General features: G+C 34.8%; 1 protein-coding gene across 1 annotated transcript; it reads left to right on the top strand.

Moving 5' to 3' along the window:
- The first annotated feature begins 12,975 nt into the window (after positions 1 to 12,975).
- Positions 12,976 to 14,193, top strand: LOC132280078 (gamma-glutamyl peptidase 3-like). Its single transcript, XM_059782196.1, has 4 exons — positions 12,976 to 13,299; positions 13,423 to 13,587; positions 13,737 to 13,904; positions 14,003 to 14,193. Exons 1-4 carry the CDS (start codon positions 12,976 to 12,978, stop codon positions 14,099 to 14,101), a joined length of 756 nt encoding a protein of 251 aa, XP_059638179.1. The 3' UTR covers positions 14,102 to 14,193.
- The last annotated feature ends 995 nt before the right edge of the window (positions 14,194 to 15,188 follow it).

The following is a 15,188-nucleotide window of genomic DNA, read 5'->3' as shown; positions in this document are numbered from 1 at the left end:
ACTTTTGGAGGGGTTGACAGAGAAGCCTGATGTATTTAAAAACTTATTTAAGGCTATAAACACGACTGTCACAGAGGAAAGGTTACCATAACTGAACAAAATTACATTATCTGCAAATGTCAAATATGTAATTCCCAACTTTCTATACCTCCAGTGGTATTTGAAGCTAGGATTCCGTGAAACAGAGTTGGTGATAGCCAGTGAAAGGACCTCCATAGCAAAAACAAACAATAAGGGTGATAATGGATCCCCTTGCCTAATTCCTCTCTTACCTTTAAAGAATCCAAACAGCTCTCCATTCAAAGAGATGGAGTAAGAAAGTGTGGTGATACATTGCTCAATCCATTTAATAAATTGATCAGGAAAATCATACAAAAATAGTTTGTATAAAATGAACTGCCAGTGCAAGGAGTCAAAAGCTTTTTTAAGATCAATTTTGAGTATACAACAAGGTGAGTGTGAAGCACTATGGTAACCATTAATCAAAAGCTCATGTGCAAGTATGATATTATCTGTGATTTGTCTATTCTTTATAAAAGCATTTTATGCAGGATTAATGAGAGTAGGTAATACAGTGCTTAGCTTGGTTGTAATGAGCTTGGATATGCATTTATATAGAAGATTACAACAAGAGATTGGTCTAAAGTCACTAACTGTAATGGGATTTGGTACCTTAGGAACTAGAGCAATATATGAACAGTTAATATCAGAGAGCATTCTTCCAGAGATAAAGAAATCCCTTATTGCAGTAGTGATGTCTTGGCCTATGATTGGCCAAGCATGATTAAAGAAACAATAATTAAAGCCATCAGGTCCAGGGCTTTTATAAGGGTGAAAGGAAATAATGCAGCTCTGAATCTCCAAGTCTGTTAGAATTTATGATACCCCTCGACTCCGAGACGTAGGTTGATCAGGCCCAAGCCCAAACCCGAGGGAATACCAAACAATTAATATTTAAATTAACACAGAATATAAAAGAATTTAATGAATACATAATAAAGCTGAAAAAAAATTCTAAATATAAAATCCTCAAAAGTTATAAATTAATATAATCCAAACTTTCTAAAACCTTCAATACGTACAACTTGGGAATCCATTTAGTGGACCCCTAATAAAATCCCAATAAAAAGTGAACTACAGAAATAAAATCCAAAACTAAAATATGAAAGAAATTCTTTCGTTGTCGGAAGAGTGAATGACCGTCTCTGCTCAGCCTGAACAAGCTTTAAGACTAGAACCGTCCGATACTTAAAAAATGATAGTGCGTCAGACCCACGAACAAGTTCCATTCTAACTACAATCCAAACAGACACCTGATACGCAGATACATCCTAGATATCTCAACAATATCTATCTAGTCCATACATATATATATCCACACTAAGGAACTCTCACTGGACTACAAAGGGGGTCTCAACCTGAATAGAAGGCAACATGCAAAACGCACCAGAGGTGGGCATGAGTACCTAGACCTAACAGGGTACACTTCAACCATCATAGCCAGCTATGCATCCCAATGCATATACACTCCCTAACCATCGATTCTGAAACTCAAGCTCAAATCGTGGTACAATAATCATATATTTAAAATCCATCCAAAACCAGAGTATGTCATTCAATTGTTCATTGATCCGACATAAAATACAAGTAACAACTAATCTAATTAGTCACTCAACTTACTCAGTTGATCTAACTTATATATAAATAACAAATAATCCAGTTAGTCACTCAACTTACTCAGTTGATCTGACTTAAATACAACTAACAAGTAATCCATTCAGTCACTCAACTTACTCAGTTGATCTGACTTTAATACAACTAACAAGTAATCCAGTTAGTCACTCAACTTACTCAGTTGATCTGACTTAAATATAAGAAGGATTTAACTTTATAATCCATTCCCTTATTTCAGAGTAGGTAGGACTTAGCGCTTTGAGCTAAACCATCCCTAGTATGCCACCGTTCCATACTGGTGCATACAATCCATAACATCCATTTAATTGACAAAACATAATTTAATGGTTCATCAATTAACATCCAGAATAACATCCATGTAATTGGCAATTTAAATAATTTAATTTAAACTTCAATTAATCCACAAGACAGTCCAATAATTGACAAAGTAGTAATCAATAAAGCGTCAATTAAAATCCAGAGAATGATATAATATAAATCAGATAACTAACTAAGCATATTATATTCAATTATACTTAGGTATAATTATACAAATCCAATTAACTTGCTAGAAGAACAACAAGTAAATAAATATTCCACATCCACTGACCGCATGCAAATAAATAATTAAATTTCATGATCTCCAGTAATATTAGCATATTAGCATATACTAACTATTTTAGGATTTTAACAAGTTGATTCAAATCATTTAAAACCCCCCACTAACATCCAAAATTCCATTTCAACCCCTGAATTGCCAAAAATGCCCAAAAATACACCTTCTAGTGTATTTAAACAAGGGAGCTGACTCTCCCACTCATGAAGCCGGCTCTCCTACATGGAGAGCCGGCTCTCTTACTTAGGGAGCCGGCTCTCTCTCCCCAGAGAGCCATAAACTGTCCTGGTTCATTTTTTTCGCCTCCAACGACGTTGCAAAACCCTCTGTAATGTTTAGTACTTTTCCTAATGTTCAATGTATGTCCCAACATTACCCAGAAAACATATAAACTCCAGTATTCATCATTAACATAAATTTAGAACACATATGAGAAAATAATTGATACGAAGAAACAGATTAAATTTACAACACATATACAGATTAATTCTGATTTAATAAGCATAGAAGATTAATTTAATGTCTGATTAAAATCCTAAAGATCTTCTAGGCATGCACAGAACACAAGTCAAGGGCAAAGAGTAAGAATAAAACTTTCCTTGAAGATTTCAGTTTTGAAACCTTAACGTCATCTTCCTAAGTTTTCTGACAACTTTTGTTCACTGTCAACCTCCTACTGCTCTGGTTTAAATCCACAAGCAATACCTTCCCTCCTCTTTGGTCCGTCATTTAATCTACAGCTGAAACTCTACTGGTTTTCTCTATTCTCTCAAACTTCACTGCTCTTTCTCTCTGCCTCTACTGCTACGGGAATAGGGTTCTAAACCCTTGACAGACCACTAATGATGTATTTATAAGCTAACTTAGGATAACTTAATTCTAATTACACTTAGGGAATGAAAAGAAAAGAAAAGAAAACACAAGTCGGCTAACCCGTGAAGAATATAAAACCCTAGAATTATATAATACATTTAATTCATATTTAAACTAAGTCCACCTAAGCATAAATGTAAATAAAACAAATAAATCAAATAATCAATCAAATAAAACAATTAACCAATTAATTCAATTAAATAAACAATTAAACAATTAATTCATTTAAATTAACAAAACAATTAAACAATTAATTCAAATAAACAAAATAATTAAATAATTAATTTAAATAAATAAAAACAATTAAACAAATCAGCAAATAAACAAATAATCAAATAAAAATGTAATAAAATAATTAATAAAATACCGAGACTATCCTTTTAAAATTAGGGGAATTACAGAATTTCAGTAAGTTGTGGTAATATATGAGATGGGACAGACTTGGAGATAAAGGAAGAGAAAGATGACATACTTGTGTAATGGTTGTAGCTATGGCCAAGTAAGCTTTGAAAGTGTCTGATAAATTCCCTCTGTAACTCCAACCCTTAGATAGCATTGCCATTAGAGTCCTCAATTAAGACAATCTTTCTCTTGTTTGTTTTGGATGAAAAGGATTTCATGAAGAATGCTGTGTTTTGATCCCCAACCTTCAGCCAATGATTCTGAGTTTTTTGCTTATAAAACATCTCCTCAGCCGAGCAAAACTCATTTAATCTCCTTGCAATGTCTTCTCATTTAGCCTCAGAAGATCATCAGCTGGATTAGAATCTAGGCTTGTTTGGCATTGAATCAATTCATCTCTATAAGTAGCAACTCTTGAAGAAATATCCCCATAATCATTCTTGATAGCAGCTTAAGTGGTTGTTTCAAGGCTCTTAATCTCTGTGTAACTGAGAACATTTTTGTACCTTGGACATGTGTATGCCATCCTTGTTGAACAATGTCCAGAAACTTAGAATTGGCAGTCCAGAAGTTAAAAAATCTAAATGGGAGGTTCCTCTTTTGCCTTTTTAATCCGAATTTGGCCACCATTGGTGAGTGGTCAGAGACTCCATGGGTCAAAAATTCGCAAGCTGCATTAGGGAAAACATTCATCCATACTTGGTTTATCAAAACCCTATCCAATTTTCTTGAAATATTGGCACACCCCAAACTACTATTGGTCCATGTGAAGAAAATTCCTGAAAATCTCATATCCTCCAACTCATTGTGATGCAAACAATTCTTGAAATCTTCCATTCCTTGAGTCCACCTTAGAGCTCTACCAAATGTTTCATTCACATGCAAAAGGACACTAAAATATCCCATGAGTATCCATGGTACTCCAAGATCATTATGCCTTGTAAGACTTCTCCAAAGTGGCTCCCTTTCAATGGTTGTATTAGCAGCATATATAAATGAAGCCAAGCATTTGATATTAGATTCTAAAAGCATGACAGTACAGTTAACCACTTGACTGTTTTGTGACATTGCAAGGAGTGATATCTTCAATGGATTCCACAAGATCTACACTCTACCCAGCACAGAGAAACTTTAATTACATTTAATATGCCAATTTGGAGTAATGGCTCTATGTATACTATCCACATTGACACAATTAACCTTAGTTTCAAGCAAAGCTAAAAGACACAACTCATTATCAACAATTAATTTTTTTGCCTCCACTTGTTTGAAGGGGGAGTTCAGCCCTCTGGTATTCCATGCTCCCCAGTTCATTGAGAAGAACTAGTGAGCTTACACAACCCTCTAAACCCCTTCATGGTAGCAACATTAGCCAAACATGGCTTAATCACCTTTGTCTTTCTACTTATTTTGGAATGTTTGCCCTGTGATGGCTTTCTAGGCTTGAGGGCCTTGTTTATGATAGGTGAGTATGATGGATCTTGATTGGTACTAGTTAAATCATTTTCTTCTGGTTCACTGCTCTCATAGCAGTCATTGATTTCAACATTATCCTCAGAGTTTAGAGCCTTAGCCAATGCTACAAAGGAATTTAAGGTTGGGACAGTAGATGGTACTAGCATAGCTCCATGTGAATCAGACATTTTATGGCTTGATAAGTCTACAACCAAATTTAAACCCATTGGGCAACCAGCTTGAAGTAATGGTTCCACATTGACCATTAAGACATGTTGTCTATCAGCCTGCTCCAGTGATTCAGAAGAAAACCTTTAGGTGGTTATGTCCAATTGAGAAGTATTGTCATTTTCAGCTTACAATGAATGTTCAAGTGGATTTGCAGTGAGAGGCATGGAGTTCCTACAAATTCCTGTTGCTGATGGACAGTTCACAATCTCAGAAGCTAGTTGTAGAAGACCATTTAAAGTGGAAGCCTCTTACTGGGTTATACTAGTAAGGGTTTATAGGAAAAGATTGGGGATTGGTGTGCAATTGGTCAAGTGGTTTCTCTTCTTTTTTGTGACATTTTGCCATTCATTAGGCTGTAATCCCCCATTATCAGTCAAATGGATCTGTTCAATGTCCTACATATGTTAGTGGAGTGGCCAAAGGCAACACATTTGGTGCAACTGGAAGGCATCCAGGGACAGGGATACTAGACTTTAATTATTTCCATTTTACCCTTGTTTCTAACTGGGAATGATTTGGGGAGATGAGACATAGGACTAACTTCCACACACACCCTTGCATAGTCAATCCTATTTCTTGTTTGAGTGTTAGCATCTGCAAATAAGGGTTTACCAATTGCACTAGCTATATAGTTGAAACCTTTGGGTGACCACAGATTAAAGGGTACATTAAAGAGATTGATCCAGATATTGAGTGTATTTGAAATGATATAACTTGAACTTGAAGATTGTTCATCATCCTGCCAGAGTTTTAAAGTGATTGGCATACCTGCAATAATCCATCGTTTGCCAGCCAAAATTGATCTGCATTCCCTCAGGGACTGGAACTTGAAGAAGAAAAGACCAACTTTGTTGACAACAACCTTAAGAAGCCCTCTATTTTTCCAAAGTTTAAAAGCAATTCTAGAGATAATTTAAATGGCAAGGTTCTTCTGAAAAACCAACCAGGCAGCTGCTCCAATAATTGTTGCCTTCCTCCCAAACTTCATCTGGTGGTTCGACAATAATACCATCATCCTCCAATGCAGGCTCAAAGTACTCAAAATCCCAGTAATCCAAGGGGAACTATACCACTGATGCCCTGCTGTGACCCTTATTTTCTTCCTCCAAAGTGTCTTTGTTGTGTTCATCCACGTTGGTTATGTGATTGGTTGTGATATGGTTTATTTGTGGTTAGTTGGGTTCGTTTGGTTGGGATTGAATAAGAATAAGTCATAACAAACCTAATAATATGGGGTGGGGCCCATCACGTGAGGTGGTACTGCAAAGCTAACAGGGGGAAAATAGGAGTTTGAATCCTTATTTAAATTTGAATTTGAAACCTGCAGATCCGGAAATCCAGCTGGTGCAGAGGCAACAACCCCCAATTACATTGTTGCTTGTTTGGCTGGCGCGTGTGCCATACCTTTGCCCAGTGATACCTCTGTACATGTAGGCCGAAGTCCATCCATAATCATCTTCAGCTCCCGCAATAGCTCAGAAACAGAAACATTTATAGCCTCATTGATCCTGCTGCATACCTTTTAAAGCTCCAAATCTTTCTCATGTAGCAGGGCCTTGAGTCTTGCAACCTCTTCCAAAAGCTCGAATATAGATGTGTTCATGATGGCTGCATCAATGCCATCCGGCAACAGGACCACATCGCTGACTTCCAAACCTTTGGGATTAAGAATTATATCATTTTGAAGTGTGAGCCTTACTCTTTCTTTTGTTGCACCAGTGACCGAAGGAGGACGTGGTAGGTGGTTTTTCGAGTCCTTTGCTCCTAAGGATTCAGGTGGTGGTGAGGGCTTACAAGGAATGTGATATGTGTGGGTCAGTGAGGGTTTACAGGGAGTAGGCCACTTTGGGTGGCAGGGGAGGTTTTCTTTTCGTGGGATGTGATGTTAAATCTTTCAGTGTTGAACTTTGAGTGCTAGGAATGGTGCTGAGTTGAGGTGGTGAGGAAGGGTGAAGTTTTTTGGTGTGGAAAGGTGGATGAAATAATGGTTTTAGGTGATTTGAAACCCACCCCAAAAAAAATTTTTTTTTTTTGCCATACTACTTTAAGCCCAGCCGGAAAAAAAAAAAAAAAAAAAAAAAAAAAAAAAAAAAGAATTACTAATAGTACCCCACCCCAAATTAGCCTAATCCAAAGTTAGCCCACCCCATTCAGAAATGCTAAATCCGCCCTTGATTAGGTGGCCAGCAAGGGGGAGGTGTGGTTGAAGGTTTCATCTTTTTTCTTTATTCTACTATATATATGTTGATTCTTAATATATAGTAGGGTATAAACAAGCTTATTAGGGAAGTTAACATTAAAAGTTGGCTGGCATGCATGGTTTAGAAGATATTTTAATGAGTTTAAGGGAAAGTATCTTAATAAAACAATGTTCAAACTTAGTTAATTCTGAAACTATAGTTAGCTCACAATGGACCAAACTGAATTTGTTCATTGGCCTACTCTAACATTTATATTTATGGAAAAATATGATACTTGCACCAAATACTCAGAGCATCTCAAGCGATTTGTTAAAAATTTTTGTGTAAATCTGATGTGTCAGAGTAGATTTACACAAAAAATTTGTATTAACTATTTTTACCTCCAGAGGTTGTTTTATACCTTTTGTGTAAAACACTATCCCCCAATAACAACCAACCACATGTCATACCCAATGCTCTACATAATTTTTACAAACCTACTTTTTTCCGTTTACTTTTTGGCGATCAAGCCTCACATCCCCATCCCCATCAATTAGGAAAAAAAATAATAATTTCCCTCTATATTTCACTTTTCCATCCCGCCAATAGCAAACCTTTCACGCCATCGCCACCGAAATTCTAACTTATAACAAATAATAAAATAAGATTCAAGTATGTAAAAACTACGTGATTAAAATATATATTTAATCTTTGGCTAGTACATATAAAAAATCTAAAAAAAATCGTAGAATCTATAGTATGATTACAGAAGATAAGATCAAATGAAAGTGATGAATCAAATTATGTTTATTAAAAAAATAATAATAAATAAATAAAAGATGGTCAAGCAGTTCTTACCTTGCCGCCAGTTACAGATTATTCTCTATTGCACTCTTGAAAAGTAAGAAACAAAGAGACGTAAAGGAATGAGAGAGAAGAAAGAGAATCGCAAGTGGAAAATGGAGAGGAGAGAGAAAATATGCTTACATAAAATACACAACCATTTTACACATTGGTGATGTGGCAGTGTATCTTAGAGTATCTCCAACCGTTGTGTATATTTTTTTGTGTAAATCTAATGTGTCATGATGGATTTACACAAAAATTTTGAATTATTTAATTTTAGCTCCAACGGTTGTTTTATACCTTTTGTGTAAAAATATATCTCCCAATAACAATCAACCATGTGTCATACCAGGACCCACATAACTTTTACAAACTTACTTTATATATGGTTGATTCTTTAATGGAATGAGAAAGAAGGATGAAAAAGGAAATATATTGATTTGGCTGTGTAAATAGGTTGTGTATTTTACACAACCTTTTTACACATTGGTGGTGTGGCAATGTATCTTAACATACTGTTAGGAAAAAATTTACGCATCATAAGTGGCAGTGTATATTTTACACAAAAATGTATTTTAACATAGCGCTGGAGATGCTCTTAACAGACTGCTGGAGGTGAAAAAAATTTACAAATCATATGTCGAAGTGTATATTTTACACAAAAGAGTTTTTTAACATACCGCTGGAGATACTCCCAGGCCCAAAATTCAAGCCGATGGTGATGTGTCACAACAGTTGTACTGTACTTAGAAAGATAAAATTTTAAAAACAAAACTATCCTTACATAATCTCAATTAGCAAAGAATCTCAATTACTAATAATATTTATACTACAACGTTCCAAGTTTTCCTCTTTTAAAAATCTATTTATCTGTATACCTCAAAGTATAGCGTATAGATTCTTCTTATCACTCAAGAAATGGAAATTAATTAATTTCATTTCTGAGTCAGTTTCTAGTTTCAGCCAATATTGATTCCTATTGAGTTTCATAATATAGCTTACTTTCGAAATTTTGGAGTCATCACAATAAAAGAGGGGTCAAAACCTGAAAATTCTCTAGCCTTCACAAGTAGGGAAGACCACGACGATTTGGGTCTTTATACCTTATGGGGTGTCGGGTTTTATGCGCGAGTTGTTGTTTAAGTGTGTGACTCTAAAATGGGAGATGACAGCATGCCGGCAATGTAGGCAGCTTTTCCTTATCCATGGCTTGATGCAGAGGCGGCTACGTCCATGGACGGGGGGTCATATATATCCAAATATGCATATACACACGGACATCTTTGATTTTGGATATCAGATTTTCTCTACATATCTTTGATGTTGGAGATCTGGGTTGATGATCACGCATGACATAATTGATTACGGAACATCAAAGCATGTGTAGGGCGAGACGTTAGCGCTTGTTTTGGTGGGTATTGGGTCCAAATACCGAGGGTTGATGATCACGCATGACATAATTGATTACGGAACATCAAAACATGTGTAGGGCGAGAGACGTTAGCGCTTGTTTTGGTGGGTATTGGGTCCAAATACCAATGGTCAACTAACGGCATTATAGTTTTCTGAATTCCACAAGGGCTGTACGAGGCTTTACAGAAAATATTCCTTTCACGTGCCAGGCATGCTTTAAAAAAGCATCCGCAGGTCACTGGAATGGGCAAGTTGCGATTGCTAATTGAGGTATAATTAAGGAGAATTTATTACACTTTATCTTAAAAGATATATAAGAATATTTTTTTACAAGAACCTTTTAAGCATTTTAGACGAGCTTGCATCCACGTAATCTTTTGAAAATCTGTAGGGCTGTCAGGGACTCAGGGCTATAAATGGGAATATACTTGGACCACTTTGAATTCCAACAGACCAGCCAGGACTAATCCAGAATTCAACTTCAAAGTTCAGATTTGGACATCATTTAAAGTGTCAAGCCGCGTCCAAGATCAAGTCAATAGAAAAATTCTTTTCTAAAAACATACTGTATATTATATGATTCAAGTCACCAACAAATATTTTTATGTGTGAATCACCAAATATATAGATATTGACTCACGAATTCACGAAAATAAACATGACCACCCCAGATTTGGATTCTCAAAAATATTCGACCGAGTTTCAAGGAAATAAAAATATATATTAGGGAAAAAAATAATAAAACCTTGCTCGTTGTAATAATTAAGTGAAGAAAATTAGAGTGATCGAATAGCCAACTGAAAGCACAAGTTATGTTAAAAAAAAAATAGGATAAAGTACAAAAAACCCACCTTGAACTATATTTTGTGCATAAAACCCCTTAAACTATCTTATTTTATTACAACATACCCCAAGGACTATACTATATTTCATTAAATGACCATAATGCCCCTTCTTATTGAATTACATTTAATATATTTTTCTTATAAAAAAAATTATGAAAAAATTCATAGATGAGATATTTTTCATTAAATTTACCTTCAATTTTTTAATTAATTATTTAAATAAAAAAATGTAGTAGAATTTTTTAAAAATATTAGTTAATTTTTAATGAATATATTACATGAAAAGAAGCTATTTTTTTCAAAAGTATTTTATTAATTTTTCATCAATATATTGTATGAAAAATGATATTTTTTTACAATAAAAATGTTTAAATTGGTTATAATATGTTTTATTATAAATAATAAAGTTTTAATAATAAGTTAATCAATTTAGAAAATGATAGTTACAAATCTATTTATCTATTTTCTTCATTTTTATGATAAATTGATACTAAAAATAAAATTAAGGTAAATAGTAAAATTAATATTTTAATAAGAGAAAAGATAATAAAAATAATTTAATAAGAAATGAAAATTTTAATAAGAAATGGTAAAATAGATTTTTGTGATAAATTTGTCCTTAATTACAATAAATTAATAGTTTAGGGGGGCGATTTTTAGTTCAAGGAGGTTATTTGCAAAAGGGCAATAGTTTATGGGGATTTTTGGACTTAATCCAAAAAAATATTTATTTACTTTAAATTAAGAACAGTAGCCATGCATTGTTAAGGTGAATTTTTATTATTATTATAATTTTTACCATGCATTTTTAATTTATTCAGGTGGTGCGATTGTTTTACAGCCAAAAGAAAGCGTGTGTTTGTTTTTCACATGGCTACAGAAGCGATCTCTCTCCTCCGCATAAATAAATAAATATATATATGTGAATAGGTTCTGCACGTTATTTTATTTATTTTTTAGACAGATATGTTATTTTAATATTTGGAAAGCAACATTTCAAAAGTTTTCTTTTTAAATATTTGGAAGCATTGCCGCGTTAAAATTTCTGGTGACCTACCCATTTGTCTTTGCTCCTCCTATAAATAAAGCCATTCCTCCTTTAACGTTCCAAATTCAACCATTCTCTCTCTTGCAGTTATAATACTTTAAGTTTCGACTAGTACTTTTTAATTTTTTTTTGTTCTCTGATATATCTTGGGTACCTAGCTAAGGAATAAATGAAGGGTCTAGCGCGTCCAATATCAAGTCAGTAGTAGAACAATTCTATTCTACCAAATATATATGATTCAAGTCACCATCCTATATTTTATTCTTATGTATGAATCACCAAATGATATTGAGTAAACTTACAGAACGTGCTACTATAAATTAGGAAACAGTAAACATGCATTTTTTTTTTTTTTTTTTTTTAATCCTAGCAAGGAAAACAGCCATAAAATATTTACAAACACAATCATAAACACCATATAAAGGCAAACAAATCAAGAAGTAATAAAAGAAGAAAAACTGAAGAACAAACCTTCGATTTGTTGAAAAATAAGACAAAATACACCAGCGGACTATCCAGGGAGAAGAGCAGCAACGAAAATAATCCAAAGGTCAGGTCATCATCAAGGCTACATTTACAAGGCGCCGCCAACTAGGAGAAAATCACCCAAACCCCGCACAAAAAGACGGGAACACCAAAACCCGATATAGATCAGAGATTTAGCCGGAGACAAAACAACAAATCCATCATGTAGAGCCAAAAACAAGATAAATAAGAACAAATCTAACAAAACAATAGCAAAACATCGTGAAACTCACCCGCTGAACGAACTTATTACACCACGTCCGGAGGCAAGGATCAGCACCTTCTTACTCCTATTGGAGGGAGTGGAGAGCATAAGAGAGAAAATTAAGGGGAGGCGGCTGAGGGTTAGAGAGGCGAGAGAAAAAGTAGACATGCGTTCAGGTGCTTCAAAAGTAAGCCATTTTTTATTTATTTATTTATTTCAACATGCATTGTATTATTCAGGTGCTTGAAAGGGTCGCGGTTGTTTTACAACCCATAAGAAACCGTGTCTTTGTTTTTCACATGGCTACAGAAACTCCCTTTTATCTCCTCCGTCTGTATATACATATGTGTATATATATATATATATATATTTACACATTATTTTATTTTTTCAGTAAATATGTTATTTTAAAATTTGGAAAGCAACTGCCGCGTTAAGCGTACTATCTGGTGACCAACCTATTTGTTTTTGCTCCTCCTATAAATTAAAGCTATTCCTCCTCTAACATTTCCAAACTCAACCATTCTCTCTCTCTCTACATATCTAGCTCTCTTGTTTCTCTCTCTGCATATCTCTCTCGCAGTAATAGTTTAGTTTCCATCGAGCAATACTTTTTCTTTTTTTCTTCCCTGATCTCTTGGGTACCTAGCTAGCTAAGGAAGATGAAGGTTAATCAAACAGCAGAGAAAAGGTATGGGCTGTTACTAGCGGCAAATGATTCCGAGTACGTGAAGGAGACGTATGGTGGCTACTTCAATGTGTTTGTAGCAGCTTTTGGTGAAGAAGGAGAAAGATGGGACTTGTTTAGGGTTGTTGAAGGAGAATTTCCAGACATGAATGATCTTCACAATTATGATGGTTTCGTCATCAGTGGAAGCCCTTTCGATGCTTATGGCAATGAAGCCTGGATTCTCAAACTTTGCTTTCTCTTGCAAACCCTAGACTCAATGAACAAGAAACTTCTTGGAATTTGCTTCGGTCACCAGGTAATTATTAACTTATATATATATATATATATATGAAGGTACTTAGTTAAGGTTCAACGGTTGTTGGTAGTGAATACTTAAATATTTAATAATGTAAATTTTTTTTTATGGATTGTTATACAGGTTCTGTGCAGAGCATTGGGTGGAAAAGTAGGAAAATCTTATAGTGGTTGGGATCTTGGGCTAAGAAAAGTGAAGATAATGAAAGACGACTCCCCATGCAGCTTTCTTGATGGTTTGGATGAAAATCTGCCGGCCCTTTCAATCATTGAGTGCCACCAAGACGAGGTATCGCTCTCTCTCTCGATCTCTGTTTTTTATACATGCATTGTGTACAATTACATATCTACGTATTATTAATCAAAGACATATATATATATACACGTTGAAGATCAACAAATTAAGTAATTTCCAACAATATTAAATGGATGGAACAGGTGTGGCAAGTTCCTGTGGGAGCTAAAGTGATGGCTTGTTCAGAGAAAACGGGTGTGGAGATGTTCACAATTGGAGAACACATCTTAGGGATTCAAGGCCATCCAGAGTACACCAAAGACATCCTTAACAATATCATTCAGCGTCTTCTAAATAACAACTCTATAGAGGTAATTCAATTTAATTAGTTTCTTATTCATTCAATTATTTTGGGTTTTTTTTTTCCTTCATATATCCTAATTTTTGGTTAATTGATAATTCATTACAGAAAACTTTTGCCGAAGACGTGAAATCAAAAATACTGCTAGCTGAACCGGATAGGAAGTGCTGGGGAAGGATTTGCAAAAGTTTTCTCAAGGCTAGATAGGAACTAGCTAGTGATAAAATGATGAGCATTTTTTTGTTGTTGTTGTTTAATTAATTTGTAATTACCAGGTATTAATGTTTCGTATTTGTAGCCGACCAAATGTGACTGTATTAAACAAGTCTAATACGTTGTATACTCTTAGATCTAATAATGAAAAAAGAAACTGGATATTCACATTCTTATACTTTGGCTGAATGACTCTTCTCAAATTTTCTGTTTAGTGAAGAAAGTTTGTGAAACCAACAAGTGATATGAAAGAGAAGAGAATGGACAGCCATTTTGATCTGACAAGTAATTTGGAATATTTGGAGTACGAAAAGGACTAGACAGATAGACTACAGTTTCAAGTTAATTTATAGAGAAACCATAAATTATCATAAGAATTTACACACTGTACGTATTGCATGCCCTAATTATAGATATATAACAACCAGCACAAAATATACTAATTTCGAATTGGGTTGTTCTAGCTAGACTCGTTATCATAATTGAGCCGGTCCTAAAGTTGTTCAAGCTATAGAAAACAATTGATCATAATTAACATGCCACACTAATTGGCAGATAGCATCACTGTTGATTCATTTAATTAACATGGCCTATGCTTCTTTCACCGGGCAAATCCGAATCCCCTGAAGGCATGAATCCTAACAATTTCTTTGTTTAATCACTGCATCCCGAGTCATAACTTCATCCTTTGGCTTGCATTACAAGAGAAGTTACAAATGCAAGGCAACCAAGTCTATGGTTCACTACCATTGGCCTAACTTCTGTTCATCATGCTTATCATTAGAGCTAGGAAACACATTCTCACGTGTTTTTTGAGTGTGAAATTTCAAATCCCATGTGGAAGTTTATCCAGCTCAAATGCGGATTTCACATCATCATACCTTTGAGTTGGAATGAGGTTATTGCTTGGTCATCTCATCACTAGAAAGACAAGAAGAAAGAATTGTTGGGTTTCGCTTTGCAAATTATGCAAGTATTTATTGCATAAATTCAGTGGTAAAATGCACAGCATACGTACCCCCAACTATTGCTCCCTCTGCTTTGCTAATCCTGAGAGTGCCTGCACTCATCTGTTCGCTGC

The sequence above is a fragment of the Cornus florida genome, unplaced genomic scaffold (genome assembly GCF_030987335.1).
Source record: "Cornus florida cultivar Cherokee Brave unplaced genomic scaffold, ASM3098733v1 CherokeeBrave_3.0.0_Hap2_Chr10, whole genome shotgun sequence".
Taxonomy (NCBI): Eukaryota; Viridiplantae; Streptophyta; class Magnoliopsida; order Cornales; family Cornaceae; genus Cornus; species Cornus florida.
This window is presented reverse-complemented; position numbering and strand designations above follow the sequence as displayed.

What these genes read in the sequence shown, in the direction of transcription:
- LOC132280078 (XM_059782196.1), top strand. Translation starts at nt 12,976, where the DNA reads ATGAAGGTTAATCAAACAGCAGAGAAAAGGTATGGGCTGTTACTAGCG. An exon ending in GAATTTGCTTCGGTCACCAG is followed by an intron (nt 13,300 to 13,422) that starts GTAATTATTAAC and finishes ATTGTTATACAG; the next exon opens with GTTCTGTGCAGAGCATTGGG. An exon ending in TTGAGTGCCACCAAGACGAG is followed by an intron (nt 13,588 to 13,736) that starts GTATCGCTCTCT and finishes TGGATGGAACAG; the next exon opens with GTGTGGCAAGTTCCTGTGGG.